The following is a 22,834-nucleotide window of genomic DNA, read 5'->3' on the forward strand; positions in this document are numbered from 1 at the left end:
CATTACTTGTCTAGACTTGTTTGTAAGAGAGATATCACTCCAACATACAGAGAACAGTACACTGCCTGACACTGTCCAGTAGCAGAACAGTATTTGTCTAATAGGTGACAAAAACTCTGACCGGTTTGTTTCCACAACTATTTGATGAAACCTTTGCCACCCCCCAATAAAAATACTTCATAACATGGCATGACACTGAGTTTTTTATTTCAATTTCTCAATAGCTGTTCCTACTTCCTTAATAAACTTCATAACACTTCATAACACTTAAAATAATTTTAGAAAAATATGCATTTTAATGTATCATTCAATGTGTACCCCTATAATCTGCTAAGTAACAGGATTAAAAATGTTTTGGTTTTTGTTTCAGAAACCTTGTTCACACATTTGAATAGAAAAAAAAACGTACCTAACAAAACAGAAATTCAAAATTTAACTATTCTCTTTGTTTGAAACTTGCAATTACTGATCACATTGATTACGTATCAACTGACATTTTAGATTATTTCACATTATCAATAATAATAAAGCATTTATCAAGTTATTTAATATGGAGCTATAGTCAATATAACACAGAAAATTATAGACTCTAAAAACATACACACAATATCTCCCCCCCCCCCCCCCCTCTCTCTCCAAAGAAAACGTACATATAGGGCATTCCAGGGAATAGGCCCACTAATGAAAAGGGAATTTTCAGAAACTAAAGCCCTGAGGGCTTACTTGAGAAATTTAATGGTAGTCTACTATTAACATTATTTTTAAATAAACCTATCAGATAAACTATAAACAAGACATACAGTCCTCAGCGACTAAAATAATTTCAAGACAATGAAAACTCACACCTAGAAAATATTGATTTCCTTCGGTTTTACAGTTTATATACATTATTTGTTGGATGGACTAATCATGGATCATGTGCAGTGATATTATTATGCTGATATTATTATTAACGCCAAATGTAATAGTAACCTAAGATGTTACTATCACATTTTGTCTGGTAACAGGTATGCTAGAATTATATACAGGAGATGCAATCCTGTTCCTGCAAAACTAAAATCATTCTCACCAGTTTGGCAAACTTAATCAGCTCACAACAAAAAACCTAGTCACCATAGAAAATTGAGATATGTTTCTTTTTTATACTTTACTTTGTTGGGTATCAACTAATCACATATCACAGTGATATGCTAAAATGATAAACACAACATACAATGCAGGTCCTGTGACAAAACTCATATTCACCAGTTCACAACGATGAAAATAACAAGGCGTTTAGGTTGGTTAACAACTTGTTTTTTTTGTTTTGTGACCTAATACAATATCACACTAATTTTGGTTTAATATACTCTTTCAATTAAACCCACCTTTCTATAAATAACTTTAGGTTTCTCAGGTTCAATTTTACTCTGATGGTTTCAATGTTGTTATCCTTTGTTTCAAACACATTATCATGCATCAACTACAACCAATAACAAAGGAAAATAAATAGAAAGTAGAACCACCACATATACCATGAACTGCTGCTTATAAGCACCAGACTTTACAACTGCAGATGGACAGTCGTATAAACGGAGGGGCTTATATCCGGGTGAGGGAGGGGGAGGGGCTTTCAAGAGAAATGAACACCATTTTGTAATTATGGTATTTAAATAGGTTGCATTCATTTCATTTTAATCCCAAGGGGGCTTATATCTGGGAAGCCTTAAAATCGGAAGTACAGAGACCTATAAATAGGGGGCTTGAAGCAGCAGTGTATGGTATATCTGACTGGAATGAGAAAATCAGTTACAGAACCAAATATAAATAAGGCAAAAGTGAAAAAAAATACATTTGTAAAAGTTCACTCATTGACCATCTCCAGGGCAAATCCTGTTCTCGGATGGCTCATCAACCTGGCTGTTTCCCTTATTTTTTCTTTTTTTCTTTTTCTTCTTCTTCTTCTTCTTTTTTTTTTCTTCGGGTTTAAGTTTGTCTCGTCTGTAAGAAAGAATTGATACTCAGTTAATCATATATACTTCATAACATTTCTTGTATCCTTTCCTATTTTCGGCAGCTGCGCACAAGCAGATTACTTGAGTATGATATTTTTGGGTGCATACAGTTTGATAGATAAAAATACAATTATTGCACTTTAAAACAACACTCTGAGATAAACATTAAATGATTTAATATGCCATAAATACTTAAAACCCTGGTTAACCTTTTAAAGAGTTTGATCTAAAAGTTAATTTTTCTTCAAAATTGTTTTTTTCGATTTACTGAATCAAACTGAATAGCATACCTTTAGGGTCTTCAAGAGTGTCTTCCAACAGCTCTCCATCCACTGCCACACCTGGCCCAAACTGAACCTTAAGACATGAAATCCGTAGTGGAAGTATGACAGTAGAAAAAAAGCTAACTGTCATACTCCCACTAAATATATGTGTCAGCTGGACTGCTGGTTCATGCATTTAATGTTTTATGTTTATTTATTCATTCGTTTTGGTCTGGCCAGTCCAGTTCAATCTGATCCAGTCTAGCCAGACCAGTTTGATCTAGTCCAACCCTTCTAGTCTGGTCAAGTACAAATTAAAACTAAGCTAATTCAAATTAAGCTAATTCCAGTCCAGTCTAGTGCAGCCAGTCCAGTCCGGTCCAGTCCAGCCAGACCAAACCAGTCCAGTCCAGCCAGTCCAGCCAGTCCAGCCAGTCCAGTCCAGTCCAGTCCAGCCAGTCCAGTCCAGTCCAGCCAGTCCAGTCCAGTCCGGACAAAGTACATCCAGTCTAGTCCAGTCCCGACAAAGTCCCGCCAGTCCATTCCAATCATGCCGCCAAACATCTCACTTTTGGAATAAACTTACTGAATGGCTGAAAAACTTAAATTTACTTCCTAGAGATTATGCTTTGACAAATATTACTGCTTTGGGTCTGAGGCCAGATATCTCTCAATTTGCGCTTCTTATAAATTACTGCTTTCTCTTAGCACAATATCACATATGGCTCGCTAAAACAAAAAATGATCATCCAAATCTTACGCTTTTCATATGCACACTAAAATTACAATATGAGATAGAAACAAAAAGTGGAGACACGAAGAAATGGAAACCTCTTACAGGATATATGAGGATTTAATTAATATTTTAGGTTATATTTTCTGTAGGGTTATCTATCTCCTACCCATTAATCTATTTCTAATCTCCTGTCAGATGCATAACTCATTTTACTTTTAATGTACCACATGCCTTTGGTCTGTTTTTTTGTGTCTGTACTACAAACCTCAAGCTGTAATGATAACTAGCTATTTTTCTTCTCAGTTTTTTTTTTTCTTTGCCCCTTGTCATCACTGTATTTCTTAATTGTGTAAGTCGTGTAACTGTATTTGTTAGTAATGTAAGTCGTTTAGTTATTGTAATTTAAATAGTGTAAATAATTAGAGCAATATAATGTAAATAGAGTTAGTGTTGTAAGTAAGCATTGGTTTCCCTTGTGTTATTGCAAATAAATAAATTAAAAAAAAAAAAAAAGTCCATTCCCATCCAGTCCAGCCAGTCAGTCTAGTCTGATCCGATCTAATCAAGTGAGTCTAGTCAATTTAAGCTAAGTCTAGCCTGATCCAGTCCAGTCCAGCCAGTCTAGTCCAATCCAATTTAGGCAGTCCGGTCCGATCCAGCCCAGCTGTACATACCTCTTCTTTACTCTCATGATCTGAAGATTCTTCATCGTCATGCTTCTGGAAAATATTTGAAATTAACTGTTAGCCTTTTGCTTCCCCAACTGGACACAAGTGTATATTGCCAGAGAACTCCAGCTCCTTAACATATACCGCAATTAGACTTTTAGCTCCTTCAAATACCGTATTTAAAATCCCATGTTAAAGCCAACCCCTGGTTATAAGCCTGACACATATAAGCCCTTCTATTTGCTAAGAAAAATATTATCCCAGACATAAGCACCCACCCCCTCTCCCCGATATAGCCCATCTAATGTATAAGTGCATTCGTTTTCCATTTCTCTACAAACATCAAAATTTTAGTTAAAAGTTATAGGCTAATAGCTAAGGATAAAAGGCTATTAATAGGGCAGTACGGTAATATGGTAATAGATCTAAATAAAATGGCATTTTAGCTTTAAATTGTTTGGCAGATACGTCTTATCTCATCATTCTGAAAAATTTAATTTAGTACAATTATACATGCCCCCACTAAGCCCCCCCTCCCACCCCTAAGGGAGTTAGCCCCCAAGGCTTTACCGTGGGATTTTATAGTATACTGATTCACAAGAAAGGAGTCAACTTATTCATACTTGATTTGAAGATGCCTCTTCTGGTCTAATGTTGGGGTTGAATCTATTAAAACAAAGTGAAATACAGATGGAGTCAACACTTAATGCAACACTTGTGCTCCAAAATCATAAAGTAAATAAACTTGACTTGCAGGAAAACTATCCTAGGTAGTTTTATTGATTTACACCTGGCCACCTTCACCATAATCCCATTCCTTTTCCATCATCTTCATTATGAAATCTCTTATTAACCAAAAAACTCGTAACTGTACTGGGAGAATGTTTATAGGGCCATTACATTCTCACAGTATAGTTGCACTTGGTTAATGAGATGTATATGTATTACTTCCTGTATAGATCTACAAAGCAATCTTCATTAAAAACAATACCTATTACTGGTATTGTTTTTAATGACAAGTACATACAGAATATGTTAGAAAAATCTATATAAAGAGCTGAAAAAAGTATTTATAAATAAAATATGTTCCCTTTAGTGACCAATGACGCACATTACTTGTTTCAATGTCGTTTGATTATGTTACCTTCCATTCCTCAGGCCACTGATTACTTCCAGTGCAGCCTCTACTGCCTCTCTTACTCTTCCCTCTACCATGCTTGATTCTTAAAGCAATCAAATTTGCACTACTGAAGAGCTTCTGACAATAATATACTGTCTTTAACACTGAAATGTGGCCGCAAAATAGAGGGAGCAAATGCACTTTGTTATAGGCATCGATTTCAGCTAAGACTAGCAAATTATGTTCCTTTGGGGGCTAATTGTGGATACATCGTTGGGGTTCTCGACCCTTACTTCAGGGGGTGGGGTTGGTTTGAATTTTTGTCCATAGTGTCAAGTCACTCTGACAGGTGCTGAGTGGAGAAAATGAACTATACTTCTAACAGTACTCATTCTTGCCTTTAAAGTGCATGGAATTTCCCAAAGCTGAGTGGCTTTATTGTCTTGGCAGAACCCTGCATCATTGCCGTGAGGGAGGGGGGGGGGGGGTGATATGTTCAGAGTGGCACATGGCCCACGGGGAAGAGGAGGGGTGTCTGGGGAGTTAAGGTGGCAAATTTAATACAGAAGCCATTTCTTCCCACTTTAACAAAATAATTTGATTTAAATATTGACATCTGTGAATTTTGGTCCCTTGAGAGCTTCTTTTAAATTTGCTGCAGTTAATTATCATACCATGAAACTGAGTACCATCTCTGAATTGTCAGCTTATATTTGTGTATTGCAAAGCAGAAAAATGTTTACAGATATAATATATCATCCAACCAGCCAAATGAAATAGTGCCATAAAGTCTGTCGTAAACTACTGAATTTGAACAAAAACAATAATTAAGTAACTTCATACCATCAAAGATCTCGACACACTGTGGTACATGGCTGCCTGGTGCTAGGATCAGTAGGCTGAAGGCATTTTAAGACCATCTTTTGTTGTAACTGTGAGAAGAGGCAAACTTATAATTACAGTTATGGAAATAATAAAAATATTATATTTTTTCTTCATTGAAGAAGTGAGTTGAAAAGCCAAGGGTCTTGCAACTCACAGATTATGCACTTAATTATTAATAATCCACTTGAAGGTTAGATGTGGATTTCATTTTGGCCTAATACAACTGAATATTGTAGACTAAGAGGTGCAATGAACTACCTTTAGAGTCTTCACAAGTCACCACTATCAAATGTAGTTCAATTTTCCCCCCTTTTCAGTGACAATTATTTGTTGCTGTTAGAGGGTCTTTTTGTTTTATCTGTTTAGTGCAAAATCAAAAAACACAAGCAGAGATTAGTGAGTGGTGGTTATGAACCACTACCCACAAATTTTGTGCTAAGTTCACCATTAAATAGACTGAAAAAAGAATGTTCATAATCAACCACCATTTCCTGGATGTATTTTACTATGGGATCATGGGCATGATTTGATAGACAATAAATAGAAACCATTGATGTTATGACACTTTAATGGGACCTTCTACAGTAGGTGCATGTACGAGGATAAATGGAATACTGACAATAATATAATTATCAAGTGATAATACCTTTCTTTCCCTCTTTTGAGTGGCTGTCAGCCAACCAAAAGTAACAGTTTTCCAACTGGTTACTGATGTTATTTAAAATCCTAAAGAAAGAAAAAAGACGGTTATTTGATTAATGATAATTTATGATATATACATTTTTGTAATGACAATAATTATTATTGACATTAATCAGCTGGTGGCTTGTTAAGCATCTTGACATCTTGCCTTGCTGTTTCAGTTCAAAGGAAAATGTGCATAAGCATGAGAGCAATTCTAGTATTAAATTTTTTTAGTTTGGCAGTAATTTTTGCATTTAATCTAAACAAGTTGGAACATAAATTACCACATCTCACCACAGATTATTGAGACATGCATACAATGGACCTGTCTACAGAATTAATGTATATATATTGATAGCGTATGTCAATCTTGTGTTCGAAAACATTCAAATTTGCTATTAATTTTGATTTTCTACATCTTCCATCAAACAGAAATAATAATTAAACATTTAACTGGATTGGAAAATTTTAAACCAAGGACAGTAGTTAATCTTACATTGTAAGATATAATGACAGAAAAACATGTACTCACTTCAAAAGTTTACCTATGTTGGACGCTTGCAAATGTGTTGACAAAACAGTCAATACACAAACAGCCAAGTCTTGTTTTGATTGTTTCATCAACTACAACAGAAAGCAGAAAACAAAACTGAATAAGCTGAACATGCAATTATTCAACAATCTTCTGAACCCCTCGGTCTAAGGATCAATTAAAATTTTATGAAAATTTCTCATCCCCTTGAGCATTTCCAAAACTTATCAGGAAGAGGGTCTTCTTAATTAATTTAATACAACTGGGAGGGGTGTACAGTAGGTGCGAAATTCAAGAGCAATGTTTTGAAAACTGAATGGTAATATGCAGATGTTGGATGGATCTACAGTCTAATAAAGCACTTAATCATCATTGTAGCATCACTTGTTAAACAGTGATAGTATTCATCCTTCTAAGTGTAGCTAATAAAAAAGTGCTCCAAACTGTTGTCAGCTTCCTTAAAAACAGCACAGACTAGAATATACATGAACTGTTTGCGATATAAAATTACCCATGTGTACAGCCACAACATTTAAAGATCTGAACATTATGTTTCCCTGAAAGCCTTACGTCAATCCATTCTGTTCACAGCCACATGGCAATCTTAAAACATTATAATTTTTTACCATAATTAAGTTATGCTTGATCTCAATTTCAGAATATTGATGTGGGAATTTTGTCTGTTAAATGTGAGGCTGGGAAAAAAGGAAATGTAAATTATGGTTGCATTTCAAAATGCTTTTTAAGTTAGCATCAGCAACAGGGAGAGTTTTAATATAGGTGCTTGCAGTGACAAGTAAAGCTTGTTTGTTGTGAGTACTTCAAAGAACGGAGTAACTCAGGTGACATATAGTTAATAAGCAACCAATTTAACTGTTATCAAAAATCAGTCCCCAGAATGTATTGCAAACCGTGGACAATTAATTCGAAGGAAAGTTTAGAAATCCACTACACTTACCTCGTCGAAAGTGTGCGTCAAAAAAGGTGGCAATGTGTTGCTGGCTGTCATTTTCAACATCAACATTGCCAGTGATGCCACCTCCTCAGTGCGACCTTCGTATTTTCCGGTAACTAGGAAGATTAATAAATACTTGCACCTTAAAGTTAATTTTTTGAGCATTCACTTTCTTGATTATCAGATCTACACAAATGGACATTAACTGTCACCTCAAAACCTTCTAGGTTACAATATGGTATTTCTTCATTTTAGCAAGGTACAATCAGCCCATAGGAAAGAAATAATTTCAATTTCAAAATGTTTCACTGCAGTCAGGTAACTAAACCAATTTCATAAAATGCATCAGTAAGTTGTACAAATTATTCTGTAAAAATTAAGTTAAAACTGTAAAGCTGTCCACTGTTTATAATCTTTGTACCTCTGCCCCAAGGGATAGGAGGGGTGGGGCAAAAGTATGCATTCCCTAATTATTTCTCAAGTCAATTGGATCATTGGAAAGCTCTCTCCACCCCCCCCCCCCCCCCCTGCCCTCATTCATTCATGGAAACCAACTAATTAATATCAAACTCACATTACCAGGCAGAATGACAGAATATGCACAGTGTAATTTAAGAGCTCAGCTAACATTAGTGTGTTGCAGCTTACCCTTTTTGTCCATTCCAAAAAAGGATAGATTTTCGAACAAAGTACCCACACCTGAAAACACACACATGTACACAAATGTTCAAATCAATCAGCTGCATGATAGAAATTACCATAAAAATAAATTATCACCTTTTCTGCAATGTTGACCAGTTATATCTACTTATTTTTTCATTTAATGGATTTATAATTAATAATTTAAACTTACTGTTATTCTAACCTGCTGGAGGTTCTTCATCAAGGCAAAATATTCCTGATCTTTCATCTGAAAATATTAAATATTAGTTACCAACCAAACTATTATTGGTAGTGTGGTTTATATTTAACTACAAAGAAGAGAAATCACACCTGCAACAATGTGAAGCAAAAATCACGACTTTTAAATTGGAATCAAAGTTTGTCTGTTGCGCTCTTCCTTCTTGAAAAATAATAGTGAGCAATAATAAGGACATTGAGGATTAAGTCTGATATTAAGGTTTTCCATTTCAATTACATGAATGACAACATTACCTTGCCTAACACCACTTGGCCCTGCTGAATTGTCATCCTCATCGTCAGTTGTAACTGTAATATGATCTGGAATATGTATGTATGTAATGAATTGAAATAAATTTTTAAAAAGCAGTTCTCTTTTCAGTAGCATTGCAACTTGTCTCCAGTTCTATTAGGTACATAGTTTAGGTCTTTCATCATTTCTAGCATATTAATTGTATAAGTATTAATAGTATTTTGTTATATTTATGTTCTCGAAGATATTAGCTAATTTAAGCTACCTAAAATGTGAGAGGCATTATCATGTATGCATGCATGTATGTATGACCGTATGCATGTATGTGTGTATGTAAATATTGCAGTGAGTTTCAGTTGTTAATTTCTGTGACCAGGTTTAGTTTAATTGTCCCCCTAGTATAAATAGGGTACAATACTAAAGTCAAACAGTAATAATCACTAACACTTTCTAATTATATGTACTGACAAGTGCATCATTCGTTAAATGGAGGTTGTGTGCCTGAGACATCCATGCAGCTCCTAGATAGAGACCGCCACTTTGCTGGCAAATCCTGGAAACCGGGCCATGAGACCATGGAAGGGGAGACAGGCACCCATCACAATGAACTGTCTAAAAGTGGAAAGAGGGAGGGGGGGAGGGGAGGGGAATGGTTGAATACATGCTCCCATGCAAAACAACACTCTCTGCAAACGCTAAAGCTGTGAAGGCTGCTAACACGTCTCAGTACAGGAGCACATGGAATCCTGGTGCATGGACATATCAAAAACACTGCTGTCTACCACAGGCAAGCACATGCACTCATTGTTGTTAACTCTGTTAAATTGCATTGTCCATTTACACCAAGAAACAAGTTAGATTGTTAAACCTAGACTGACACCTACAGTGAAGACTAGAAGTATCTTACCCCTTTAAAAGTATAATGTTCAGTTCCAGAATATATCCATACTCCCCGCACAGAAGGGATTGGAATTCCCTGGGGGGTGTATGAAACTCAATCAAAATTTCCATAGGGGTGGAGGGGACTTACGAAAATTCCCTTCCATGAGGGAGGTATGGATATTTTCTGGAACTGCACAATTTAGGTTAAATAACTCATCACCTAATTTAGATGAAACAATACAGCGTACATGGTAGGAGTCTAACCTTTGTCATTTGCCCGCTTTGCCATGCTCGTCAGGAATCTCTGGGTTGATTCTTATAATAATAAACAGTCAAGTAATTCAGATGATGTCAAATCCATTCTTATTCAGGGCCCCTTATATCACACATTCATTAAGATATTCTGCATTAAGTCATAAATTTGAAATAGACGCTGTAATTGAAAGAATGGCCACCGTGGTTTTTATATCTTATTCATTTGTGCTGGTACAAAATGAAAAAGTAGGACAAGAGGAATGGCTGTTCATGGTTGTCATGGACATCCCTTTTCAAAATTCCCAGACTTTTTTCTGATAAAAATAAAAGTCTCCTTACCAAATAAATGAAGACTAATTCATTAAGAGTGTAAATTTTCAACTGATTTACCTTCTTTATTAAAGAAAGATATTATGAAATCACTGCTGTGACCCCATATGTTTCTTGCAGCCTTCAATGGTTTGAAATCAGTCATTAATTAAATTGTTTTAATTTTTCCTGATATTTTAATTTTTGCAAATAAAATATCTGAGTTTTTTCTGATCTTGACGGAATTTTTTCCCCTGAACATTTTTGGCCTGTTGCAACCCTCTAGTAATATACTACATGTACATGTAAAGATGACACTTTCTTCCAAACTAATGTAAATTACACAAATGTGTAACAGTATGACTGCACAAAGTAATCAACCCTTTTAACTTACTTCCATCCTTGGGAGGTGGCATGATGGTCAAATCAACCATACATGATTGAGAAGTATTTGTGGCAGTTGCTGTGATAATCAACAATAATATCAAAGCTCAATGTACTGATTTGTGGTTATTATCTTTTGGTACTGATATGGCTAGGCTAAGTTGCTTATAAAAAGGGAACCATGGTGCTCACAAATTTCTCTTTATAACATTAGATGTCATTTATTATTGCAGAAAAATCCAGAACCCATTGTACACAGAGGCTTACTAAGCGTTTGTTTTTTATCACCCTCCACCAGGCAATTCAAACTACATGTACCCTGTTTGTAAAACTAAACAAAGAACTAGGTTGACATGTAAGTCTGTTTCTAGAAATCACTATAATTCTTTACTCTGGACGCAGGCTGTCAGACTAGCCTTTGAGTGAAGAGGCCTATTTAGTTGATGACTAAAACTGGCAAATCGGTCATTATTACTTAGAAGCAAGGCCATTTGAAACCTTGCAGAAAGTATGATTTGTTTACAAACCGCTGTGCTCTAACCCATCGACTACTGGAGCTTTTTGCCAAACACAAATTATTTTTCAGGACATTTCGGAGATTTTCAGCCTGGATGAGCCAAATTAGCTTCAATCTACTCGAAAAAAGATTTGCAACATGACAGCATGTCTTTCTTTCCACTAACATCTTGTTTTACGACATTTTCGCTAGGTCCACATACTAAGTACTGTTAATATTGGTTTTTGTTTCATGACACTAGGATTGGACTCACCCAATAACAGAGTACTAATCCTGCTCCCAAAATCTAATAACCCTCCACATCACTCCACACACTTACGCGGGTAAGAATCAAGAACAAAAAAGATCTTTGTGGCAGAATGAGCAGTTGAAAATTCATTTACTAACTCATCTCCAGACATCAGCCCGCTGTGTACATCGGCCACTGCATGACCTTTATTATATGATTTAATAAAGGTGAGTCTGCAAATGAATAAAAGGAAGTCATATCAATTTTTAAAATATTCTTATTTACAACAAATGGAAAATATCTGTGTATGTGGATTTCAAAGTTGGGTTATAAATTGCTGACAACACTAAAAAATGGAAAAGATCATGGCTTTTAAGGTGCCTCCACACAGTTTCGAGCACTTTCCAAGACATAGATTTTGGTGGGTCGTTATTACCACTCTTTAACAGTCACTGCTAAAGTATGGTATCAAAAATTGCCTAACCTTCGATGAACACATTGTTATCATTTTCGTGACACAACAGGTTGCCATAACAACAGTTAGACCTGCTAACAAAGCCCTTAATTTTGGATTTAAATACGGATCTTAACATCTTATGTCAAGTAAGTGATAGGGCGGTTTTTTGATACTATTATTGGAGCATCAACTAATAGAGTGGTGATTTTAACAACCAAACAATATCATCAGTTTGGAAAGTGCTGCGAAATGTGTTAACCCATCGGATATTTCCTGCCCGCTGCCATTTTCAATTTTATGTAGTCAGAGCCTGGCTGTTCGTATTGTTATTCATTCAAGATGGTGCTTTTTGTGAAACAACTGGGCAACACACTGAAAATCAATTTCAAACAAATTAATGATAAAGAGGTACGTAAGAAAATTTATTGTTTTAGCAAAGTTGGGGCTAATAGAGAAACAAAAATTAATGACATGCAAATCAAAAACGAAGCAATGCGTTGAATTGATTGATGATTAAATAAGCATAATGTAAATATTTTCCAGTTCCATTTCCTTGTGGGGGCAAGAAGTGATAACTCGGCCAAAAGTGGCTTCATTAATTCATTAATAGATCATATTTTGCCCCCACAAGGGACTGGAGCCAGCATTAGCAAAAGGGTGTATTCATGAAAATCAATTGTTATAAAGGTGTGATTGTAAAATTCAGTCGAACGAAATCAATTATACAACTGGCATGTGCTTTATGGACCTACAAATGGTAAAATATAACATAACATAGGTCGAGACAAATAAATAAAGTTATTTTAAAACATAAGCTAGTTTCGCATTACTTTCATCAAATTTATAACGCAAGACAAACATATCATGCAGCCCGGCCTCTTTTTGCAACCTGAGTAAAAATTAAAAGAAAAGAAAAATTCTGGTGAATACTATTAAAGAAAATGGAAATTAATAGAACAACAAGGTTTTTCACTGTTTTTTGGGGGGGAGGGAGCCGAGGGGGGTGGGGGAGATGCAGTCAGAGACCACCTAACCGGACCGCTACGTGGAAGGGTTTGGAGGGGGGTGGGGGGGGGGGGGGTCATTCAAAAACCACACAGCGGGACTAAGCTAGGGCCATGAACTCAGATCGCCGGGACACGGTCCAAAACCGAGCTCGGTTTAATTTAAAAAAAAAAAAAAAAAACCGTGTACGGTCCAGATAATTAACCGAGTGGGTCATGAATGCATACACAACCGAGCTCGGTTTAATGTAAAATCAAAACCAAATACGGTTTCTGTGTTCTCTAGGGTCGGTGGTTATCACCGTGGACGTTATCTGGAAACCAAACACGGTTATGAAACAACACCAAACCGAGGTCGGATCAAGGCAACCCCTGTACCGTTTATAAAACAAGGAAGGTTTGTGAATCCCAAGCTCGGTTAATACCGTGGACGTTACGTGGACACCAACCGAGGACAGTTTACCGACCATACATTTTTTCCGAGGACAGTTTTTCATAACCGAGGTCGGTTGCCCAGAAACAAAAACTGATATGTCGGTCGACATATCGGCCGATATATCGGTCGAGTGTTGGTTGATATATCGCACGACACTCAACCGATATGTCAGGCGATTGTCGACTGAGAGTGGTTGTCTGATAGTCGGCCGACATGTTGATCCATAGGCTACCGACATTCCGCCGATACTTCACTGACTTTCCCATGTCTTAGCGGGAGGGTAGGGTTTTTTGGTACAAAAAAAAAAAAAGAAAAAAAAGATTGGTCCCGCCAGACCCATGATACACCAAATTACTCACATAACTTATCATTGTTATAATCTTATCAATAAGTAGCACAAAAAGCTAACGTCCTGGCTTGACACGATTGACATACGGCCGATATAACATGCATAGAAGACAGGAAGGGAATTACTACAATAAGATAAAGATAAGATACATACAAGAGAGTACCACCACCGGGAAAAAAATATAACATACATGTAGCAAAAAAGGACAATTATCACATCTTCTTGAATATACCCAACCAAGAAGTACAAGGTAGAGTACATGTGGAAAACAAGCATAGCCTTAGTAGAATGATTTAACAACAAGTACGACAGGGCAAGGCTGAAACCCAGCCCCGTTCCATACCAGAAAAATCATAGGGACTACGCCAGTGAAGGTCAGATACCACGACAGCTCTGGCGGTGTAAAAAAGTTGCTTAAACGTGAATTCGCGTTTTTTGATTTTTTTTTTTTAATCTTGATTGTTTTGTCAAATGCTTGCATAACTCTCCTAAATTTTAAGTTGTGCAGTAACCCCTCCCCCATGCAAGGAAATGTAAAAATCAAAAAACAGCAAAAGCATTAGTGCGATGCATGGGCAAATTCAAGACTTGCATGTCTTTCATCTTCCTTATCCTCTTTCCTGTCAACTGTATTTTGTGTATTTGGCAGTATTTCACTTGGGGGTCTTGCTTGACAACGGCTGAATGATCCAAACACAAGGCCCTCAGAAATATTTAAGGTTGACCAAAAAAGGGTGAAATGCGCATAACTTCTACATCTGACACTGACAGTCTAAGCTTTTCACTTATATCATACGACAGTCAACCGATATACCACCAACAGATATTCCAAGAAACGAAAGTCAATGGTCAACGTATTGGCCGAGTGTCGGCCGCTATATCGACCGAGACACATGTATCTGCCCATAGTCGGACAATATGTCAACTGACACCCAGCCAATACATCAGTCGATATGTCGACCAGCATATCTCGCTCAATATATCGGCCGAGTGTCGATCAATGTGTCAACCGATACATCGGTCGAGCACTGGTTGATATGTCGACCGATGTATCGGTCGAGTGTCCGTCGATATGTCAACCGATATATCGGTCGAGGGCAGTGCACAAATTACACATGATCCAGTTAGTTTAGTTTTGCTCTAAAGGTATTCAGTCTGTCACTGTCCAGTGCTAAAGACTCAAAACCTCTTTTGCCAGTTTTCACATGACGTCACTAAAATTCAAATTACAAAACTATTGATCCTCCTGATATTTTACTTTCAAGAGGTATAAGAGCGGCGGAAAACTAGTATTCATGTAATTTTTTGTTCCGAATGGGTTCTTGGCTTTGCTGTAGACTACGTTTGAATTTCTAAGCTTTTGCGTGACGCGGCATTTACATGACGGCCGAGAGAGCTGTCATGTTGGTTTAAAAAGTGACTTATTTCGGGGAATTTGGCTATCTGAACAGTTTTTGTATTAGAAAAAATATTATTTTAATGTTTTTGAGTTCCTTGAGGGATAAATTCACACTTTTGTAGCAAAACTCAGTGAAAGATGTTTCTGTTGGTTTCCGGCCGCCATGTTGGTGCCCATCCGGATGGGCACCAGCATGGCGTCTCCATACAAATCTCTATAAATTTGGTTAAAAAAATTTCTCTGCATATCTTGCATAAGAAAAAATGCTGTGACCTGAATCTTGGCGAGAGTCTTTGCATATTTACCTTGAATGGTGTGACACTGAAAACCAACAATGCTGCTTTCCCAGTAGGGGCAGTCTTGACAACTTTCACATCATCTGGAGTTTCCTTTCCCCCAGCGATACTATTTAGAAATCTGATCAGAACTTCATACAATGCATTTGTAACAGTACTTTTGCCAACTCCAGCACCTCCACTTAAGAATCATCTTTTGTTTTAATTGAATGTAAGTCATAATAAAAAAAAACTGTCTTTGATTTTCATTCAAAAAGCGCTCGACCCTGTACCAGAGCTACTTTCCGAACGAAATAATCCCCCTCCTATAAAAGGCGTAGTAAAAAATACGACACAACAAGGAGGCTTACCTTAACTTCATGATGATACAGCATTCATTCCCCGTTGCATTGTTTCCTCCTCCGGGTGACATTTTAAAAGACTTTAAAACGATTCGTCCTTGGTCGTGACATCATCGCTTTTCAGCATGATAGCTTTAAGGATTTCGAAGCAAGCATCGTGGCTTTGAGGATTTCAGTGTCCATTCTTGAAGCTAGTGTTCCTTAGCTTGATAATTTTCCATTTTACCACTCCACGAAGGTCTCGTTAAAAGTGAACGAATGCCGCGTTACGCTATGCTGCCGCACAAAAATGGCATTATTAAGTCCTCTTAGTCTTTCCATGTCCATTCGTCGCAGCTACTGCTGCTTAGGTTAACAACCGTTTCCATTTTAAAACTCCACAGACTGAACCATCTTCGTGCCTCGTTAACCGCCATGTATAGTCTCCTGGTTTTCGCACAAAATTTCGCCTTTCTAGTGCCCTCTAAAATCTGCCAAACCTACAGGACAAACCATACTTAGCCGGGGAGGGATAGGAGGAAACTAAAATTAATCTGAATGGTGATGCTTGATGTTACGTCATCCATGAGCAGTGACGAGGACTCTGAGAGAGAGGACCCTGGGAACGAGGTTGTTTTGCTCAGTCCCGCAACTCCTCTGTGCATCATTTGTTTTTTTTATCCTGTTTCTTTCTCTTCACTTCTCCTTACTCCACACACAGGTTGTACCTTCAGTTACTTCTAATTACGTTTAAGTATCCGTTTGTTTGTTTATGTTCCGATTTTCTAGCCACAATTTAAGAAATCGCAGTCAAACGGCATCGCTTCTGCATGCATTGCGTGCCGTTTATTCTTTATACTGTTAGTGGTTGACCTTTTAGGTTATCCAGACATCTCGTGACCACAAATTATTCAAGTTGAAGCCAGTAATTTGAATAACGCTGTATTTGATTATTTTTACTTTCAGTTTCAATTGATTTCCAATTTCCGCTCAGAGCATATTGACTAGAATCAACAAACGAAACGAAAGGACATCAAGAGACCCAAATCTCCTAAGATTAACACAAACCAATTGTAAGTACGTACAAATTAATACAATGTTTAACGGCGTTGGCAAATTTTAATAAATTGTTGGTAGAACACCGCGGATTTAACCAATGCGATAGCGATGAAGAACGTGTTAGACGGAACAAACCCAATGGATATAACTTGATATAATCCTTACCGTGCACATTTTTTACTTTCAATTCCAGCTGATTTGAGATTTGCGTTTGAAACAAAACGAGGGAACTTCAAATACTCTAATGAGTCCTGAGATGTAACACGACTGATTTGTAAGTACATACAAGTCATTTATTTTGGTGTCTCTGGCAGAAGAACAGAAAATTTTAAATCTTATAACATTTAGGAAATTGATTTACCTGTCGAATGAGAATTAGTTTAGTCAATTGTAGTCCGAGTTTACGGTAGTAGGTATTATCTCTGCTCCAGTGCAAGTGGATTCGCAATGTTTGATTTGATTTCCATGATCCGTAGCACCGATGCAAAGCACTGTCAAACAATTCATAGTTGTTTATATACTAACTTTTTCTGCTGAGAGCAACACCGGGAAATGAACATGCAACATTCTCACACGTTATACAAACAGACTTATTCCAACTCGAGCCAAATATAGTTCCTTAATTGTAAAGAAGCATTACACAATTTACAATGAAAAGCAGGGAAATAATTTCTCGTTGTTACAAGATGCTCAATTTAGGGAAACGAAATTTTAGATGTCTAGTTGACCCTTGTGTTTTCCCAGTCTGCCCTGCTTATACAAAGTCGTTCATTATTCGGAATATCAGAATTTCAGTAGCGTTTTACCAGCACATTTTATTTTTTCGGAATAAACTGCTGTCGTGAAGAATTTGGAATGTCGAATTTAAGTAATATTTTGTGCAGAGCTTCACCATACGAAGCATTTCAAAACACAACTGTTGTCTGTGAGCAAAATTTGTTCGAGGTCGATGTAGTTTGAGAATGAGCAGAAACAGAATCTTTGAATTCGCACGTTTCGGCAATTTCGGTTGTATTTTAAAACAGAAAAGTTAACGGTTCCTGACCGGTCAGAAATTAGCTTCGCTGTTATCGTTTTATAAAACCAACTGCTACAAAGCTAACGAAACAAGCGAATTTGATAGCAGTTATCATTATGCTGGTTTGTACGCCAGTGACGTGGTCATGTTTCAAAACAAGAAAATTATCAATCCTTCTTAGTTCTTACTTTCATAAAATTTAAGATCTTCTACAAGTCATGAAAAAATCCAATCTTTATTTTGGTCCCATATATTACTCAACTCTAGAATTCTGGGTTTTATTTAATCTGCAACAAGATTTTTTTTTTTCAAAAGATAGTAACACAACTACTGTTCGGGTGTATTAGTACTGATTAGTATTACTCTACGAGTAAAATTCGGCCCGATTTGACCTGATTAGACGAGTTTCTGTCGCGTTATTCAGATTGCCTGCTTTTAGTTACTGGGGCTGGCATCTGACAAGTCCAGAGATTACAATGACCCGATTAAAAGTCCATTTTCTGCGAATTTTAAGCAAACAGGTATAAATCACAAGAATTAATTGTAGGATATGATCAGTATCTTCTGTACTTATATCAACACGGGGCAGATCAGGCCAGAACAAATTGTGTAACATTACATTTCATTTATAGCACGAGAGCTTATCATCGCGCAACGCTACGTGCGTTAAATAAGGAAAGAAGTTGAATCACTGGAAGACGAATCACCTGGAATTTATTCTCGCTTCCTGGTTTTAGATTTCCAGAGTATCAATATCTTTTCAACCCATGAAATAAGGTAACTTACAACAGATTTAAGATTAAAGATCGCTTTTTTTTTTAATACAGTGCCGTGTAAACATTCCTAAAATGCAATTCTAACCTGTGTGACAATCTGTTTTTGGAAACCTTTTGATAAAGGGTCGTAAATACCTGAATTCAACCCTGACATAAAAAACTAATATCTAATGCGCCCTTTCCGAGAACAAGAAAACAGGTATAAACACAAAAATTAATATTCAGCAAAGGTCAGATCGTGCCAGATCGAGCCTAATCGAAAGTGAAAATGCGCGCCTGTTTTCTTTAGCTAGCAGTTACATTCGCATTATACTTGCATTGCACTTGTTTGGTTCAGTAGGGGATTTCTTCCTGACATGAGGCTGCTCAAAAGGCCTTTAACTACTTTCAGTTTCAGTTAAAGTGTTTCATGTATAGGTAGATACATGAAGAGAGTTTCATAATAGAACTTGTAGTCTGTGTGCAAAATTTGCACAAGGTGGATTTATTTTTAGGAACAGCAGATTCGCATGCTTCGCTACTTTTCTGTTGACGTTTTCGAAAAGCGTGGGAAACTGACTTTTTCTATTGTTAGTGGTTGACCTTTCTGGTTATCCAGACATCTCATGACCACAAATCATTCAAGTTGTAGCCAGTTATTAGCATAACGCTGTATTTGATATTTTACTTTCGGTTTCAGTTGATTTGCAGTTTCCGCTCGGAACATTGGCTAGCATTACCAAACGAAACGAAAGGATATCAAAAGACTCAAGACTCCGCATGAGATTAAACACAGACCGATTGTAAATACGTGCAAATTGCTACAAGGACAAATTTTAATAAATTGTTGCTAGAACACCGCGGATTTAACCAATGCGAGAGCGATGAACAACGTGTTAGACGGATCAAACCCAATGGACATAACTTGATAAAATCCTTACCGTGGACATTTTTTCTTTCACTTCCAGTTGGACCCAGTTGATTTGAGATTTGCATTGGAGACAAAACGAGGGAACTTCAAATACTCTCATGAGTCCTGAGATGTAACACGACCAATTTGTAAGTATATACAAGTCGTTTATGTGTCTCTGATATCAGAAAAGAAGATGTTAAGTCTTATATCATTTTCGAACTTGTCAAGTCAATTGTAATCCGAATTTACAGTAGCAAGCAAACCACTAATTACTTTTCTCTGCTCCAGCGCAAGTGGATTCGCAATTAGGTTTGAATTGATTTCCATGATCCATGACATGAAAGAAAGCTTCCATGATTATCATTTGCTGAACAAAGACTCCATTATACTTGTCTCCATACCTTTTTATGGTTGGAAGAATTTGCTTCAATGTTGACATCTTTCCTTTGGTGATCGTTCTCGTATTTCATGTAAACGGCATCTTCAAATCTGATTTGATCACTGCTGCATGTATACCAATGTAAAGCATTGTGACACAATTCATCGTTGCTTACAAATTATACTGCTGAGAGCAACGCTGGAAATTAACAACATTCTCTTACGTTATACAAATAGACTTATTCCAACTCAAGCTTTTTGCTTAATTGCCACTTTACATAATTCTCAATGAAAAGAAGAGAAATAAATTCTCGTTTTCACTGGGTCCTTAATTTAGTGAAACGAAATTTGACCCTTGTGTTTTCTTAGTCTGCTTTGTCTACAAAGTCGTTCATTATTCGGAATATCAGAATTTCAGTAACGTTTCACCAGCACATTTTATTTTTTTTAAAATTAACACCCTGTCTGCCGTCGTGAAGAATTTGGAATGTTGAATTTCAGTAATATTTTGTGTAGACCTTTACCATGAGAAGCATCTCAAAACACAACTGTTGCTTTAATAAATTGTTGTTAGAACTCGGATTTAACCAATGCGAGAGGGATGAAGAACGTGTTAGACGGAACAAACCCAATGAATATAACTTAATATAATCCTTACCGGACACATTTTGACTTTCAATATCAGTTGATTTGAGATTTGCATTGGAAACAAAACGAGGGAACTTCAAATACTCTTATGAGTCCTAAGATGTAACACGACCAATTTGTAAGTACATAAGGGTCAGTTTACCAAGCTGAAGTTGTCTGCCAATTCACTGCCAATTCGCCATCTGCCAATTCGACCGGCTGAAACTGTCTGCCAATTCGATTTAAAATTCAGTAGTGGAAATTATAACATAAAATCATTTAAATATCTTTACCAATTGCTCAAAAACAATTTCTAGCTGCATTGAAAGCTATTAATTTGCGCCAAACGCTCACGTAAATTTGTAAAAAGATGCTGTAAATATCCTTTGTTCAGAAGTGAATAACTCGTTGCGTGACTTTTCAATTGACATCAACGTGGTATCGTTTGAAAGCTTACCGTCTTATTAGTCCATCTCAACGGCTTCTACACCCATCTCAACGCAATTACTATCGAAAAATTGCACCCGAACATCGTGCTTTCATAACATACACACTTGTACTGGCTTTTCCGGAAGTGAATAACTCGTCGCGTGACTTTTCAATTGACAGCAACTTGGTATCATTTTAAAGCTTATCGTATTGTAAGTCCATCTCAACGGCTTCTACACCCATCTCAAGGCAATGACTATCGAAAAATTTCACCCGAACATCGTGCTTTCATAACATACACACTTGTACTGGCTTTTCCGGAAGTGAATAACTCGTCACGTGACTTTTCAATTGACATCAACTTGGTATCAGTTTAAAGCTTACCGCGTTATTAGTCCATCTCAACGGGTTGTACATCCATCTCAATGCAATTACTATCGAAAACTTTCACCCGAACATCGTGCTTTGATAACATGCACACTTGTACTGGCTTTTCTGGAAGGGAATAACTCGTCACGTGACTTTTCAATTGACACCAACTTGGTACCACTGTAAAACTCACCATATTATTAGTCCGTCTATACGGCTTTTACACCCATCTTAACGGGCTTTCTAAAACATAGACATAACTTTTATTGGTCAGCGGTATATTTTTGTATTTTTTTAATGTCAGTAAGAAGAAAAATTATCGGAAAGAAAACGGAAAGGCAGAGTACGTTCTGACTTCAACCATTGAGCGCGCGTTAGATGAAACTAAACACCGTTAAATAGGGGAATCAATTTGGGGTTTTCCTTTCGAACGTAACAGTCTCTTGGGTGTAGGCTGTTTACGATTACTTCTTCTCTGGACCTTGGCAAGCTCCCTTCTCTGCTTCTTTTCTTCAATGAGGGAATCCCATTCAATGCCATACAGAACTGAAAAATTATTAAAATGTACTCGCAAACAAAGCGTAGCATGGAACAATATTAAGAAATAAACTGACCGGATCCTTGCACTTTTTAACTTTGTCCCCGGCCCGACTTTCTGCATCTTTGGGATATTTGTTACTACCCTGAAAAGGTACATGCAAATAGGTGAATATATTTCAGATTTTTCATCACATTTCTATTTTAAGTTTTGTTTTACGGACTTACATTTGGCTGATCTAGCACATTTGCATCACTTTGAAGGTTTTCTTTGCCGCTTATTTTTTTTGTTCAATTTTTTCCAACATTCCTCCTACACCCCTCCCCTTAGTCGGTCTTGTCACTAATTACAATCGTATCAATTTAAAGATCATTATTGAGAGTTCAAGGAGGTCACGACAAAACCTCGTGATTCTTATTAATGTTTTCGTATCTTACCTTTACTTGTAACATTTCGGTCACCAACTTAACAAAAAAGGTGGATCGCCAGAGGTTATAAATTGCTTTTATCATGCTATGCTCTGGAGGACCATTGACATATTCGGTGGCGATTTTTTGCCAGTATGACCCTTCCTTCAGTCCTGCAGCCATGCGGGTTTCATTTGGAAGCCCAGTGTCTGCTATCAACTGAGCCAACCGCTGGTAATCAAGAGCGTGGTGAGCCCTGGATTTCTGTTGTGAATGAATTGCAAAGAAGGTGGTACCCCATTAGAAAAGCTAGTTATAGAATTAGAACAAGAGTTATACGCACCTTTCGTGGCATTGTTCTGGACCTGAGTGTTATCCGAATCCGGCAAGTGGACGTTCCTTATTCTTTACATTATTGTCATTCGTGTGCTTGCTTGCTTCGATTGCTCTTTAACATTGCATCCAACAACGGAAAGACAAACAGTTCGGTAGATTTCTGATTTTATTTATTTTG

At 37.0% G+C, this 22,834-nt stretch overlaps 2 protein-coding genes and 1 long non-coding RNA gene across 16 annotated transcripts in view; 1 reads left to right on the plus strand and 2 right to left on the minus strand.

The window, feature by feature from the left end:
• Positions 1 to 22,834, plus strand: part of LOC149114165 (uncharacterized) — a 60,279-nt gene that overhangs the window by 24,493 nt on the left and 12,952 nt on the right. The window contains exons 2-5 of one of the 8 annotated variants that reach the window (XM_089287553.1): positions 16,794 to 16,904; positions 17,080 to 17,160; positions 19,628 to 19,718; positions 20,636 to 20,716. The exons of 1 other annotated variant lie outside the window; for it this stretch is intronic. The gene's annotated coding sequence lies outside the window, so the exon portion shown is untranslated. Of the gene's footprint in view, positions 1 to 16,539; positions 16,905 to 17,079; positions 17,161 to 19,333; positions 19,719 to 20,635; positions 20,717 to 22,834 lie in introns of those variants that run through there. 6 more of the 8 variants (XM_089287550.1, XM_089287552.1, XM_089287555.1 and 3 more) reach the window with 6 other exon arrangements.
• LOC110046562 (uncharacterized) lies at positions 186 to 16,300 on the minus strand. Of its 7 annotated transcripts, none has more exons than XM_089287614.1 (14): positions 15,858 to 16,300; positions 12,854 to 12,912; positions 11,657 to 11,799; positions 10,831 to 10,899; positions 10,137 to 10,187; positions 8,993 to 9,058; positions 8,703 to 8,747; positions 8,486 to 8,536; positions 7,841 to 7,953; positions 6,883 to 6,974; positions 4,285 to 4,327; positions 3,668 to 3,712; positions 2,285 to 2,351; positions 186 to 1,980 (listed from the first exon to the last, which is right to left on the minus strand). In XM_089287614.1, exons 3-14 carry the CDS (start codon positions 11,736 to 11,738, stop codon positions 1,844 to 1,846), a joined length of 861 nt encoding a protein of 286 aa, XP_089143740.1. In that variant the 5' UTR covers positions 11,739 to 11,799; positions 12,854 to 12,912; positions 15,858 to 16,300; the 3' UTR covers positions 186 to 1,843. The 7 variants fall into 7 exon arrangements, 5 of the variants coding, with proteins under 5 accessions (XP_089143740.1, XP_089143743.1, XP_089143739.1 ...); XM_089287617.1 differs by having other exon boundaries at positions 11,591 to 11,799; XR_016206588.1 differs by lacking the exons at positions 186 to 1,980; positions 2,285 to 2,351; positions 12,854 to 12,912 and adding exons at positions 4,806 to 4,884; positions 5,625 to 5,713; positions 6,313 to 6,392 and having other exon boundaries at positions 3,572 to 3,709; positions 15,858 to 16,298.
• Positions 21,879 to 22,692, minus strand: LOC149114167 (uncharacterized). Its single transcript, XR_016206610.1, has 2 exons — positions 22,351 to 22,692; positions 21,879 to 22,058 (listed from the first exon to the last, which is right to left on the minus strand). It is a non-coding gene; the product is annotated as an uncharacterized LOC149114167 (long non-coding RNA).

The sequence above is a fragment of the Orbicella faveolata genome, unplaced genomic scaffold (assembly GCF_042242905.1).
Source record: "Orbicella faveolata isolate gen_17 unplaced genomic scaffold, um_ofav_v1 contig_14, whole genome shotgun sequence".
Lineage (NCBI taxonomy): Eukaryota > Metazoa > Cnidaria > Anthozoa > Scleractinia > Merulinidae > Orbicella > Orbicella faveolata.

Excerpts from the sequence above, each read along its gene's own strand:
- LOC110046562 (XM_089287612.1), bottom strand. The coding sequence starts at position 15,919 with ATGTCACCCGGAGGAGGAAACAATGCAACGGGGAATGAATGCTGTATC. Across the intron at positions 9,059-10,136 it reads AAAGCGGGCAAATGACAAAG|ATCATATTACAGTTACAACT; the intron begins GTTAGACTCCTA and ends TACATATTCCAG. Across the intron at positions 2,352-3,667 it reads ATCATGAGAGTAAAGAAGAG|GTTCAGTTTGGGCCAGGTGT; the intron begins GTATGTACAGCT and ends TCATGTCTTAAG.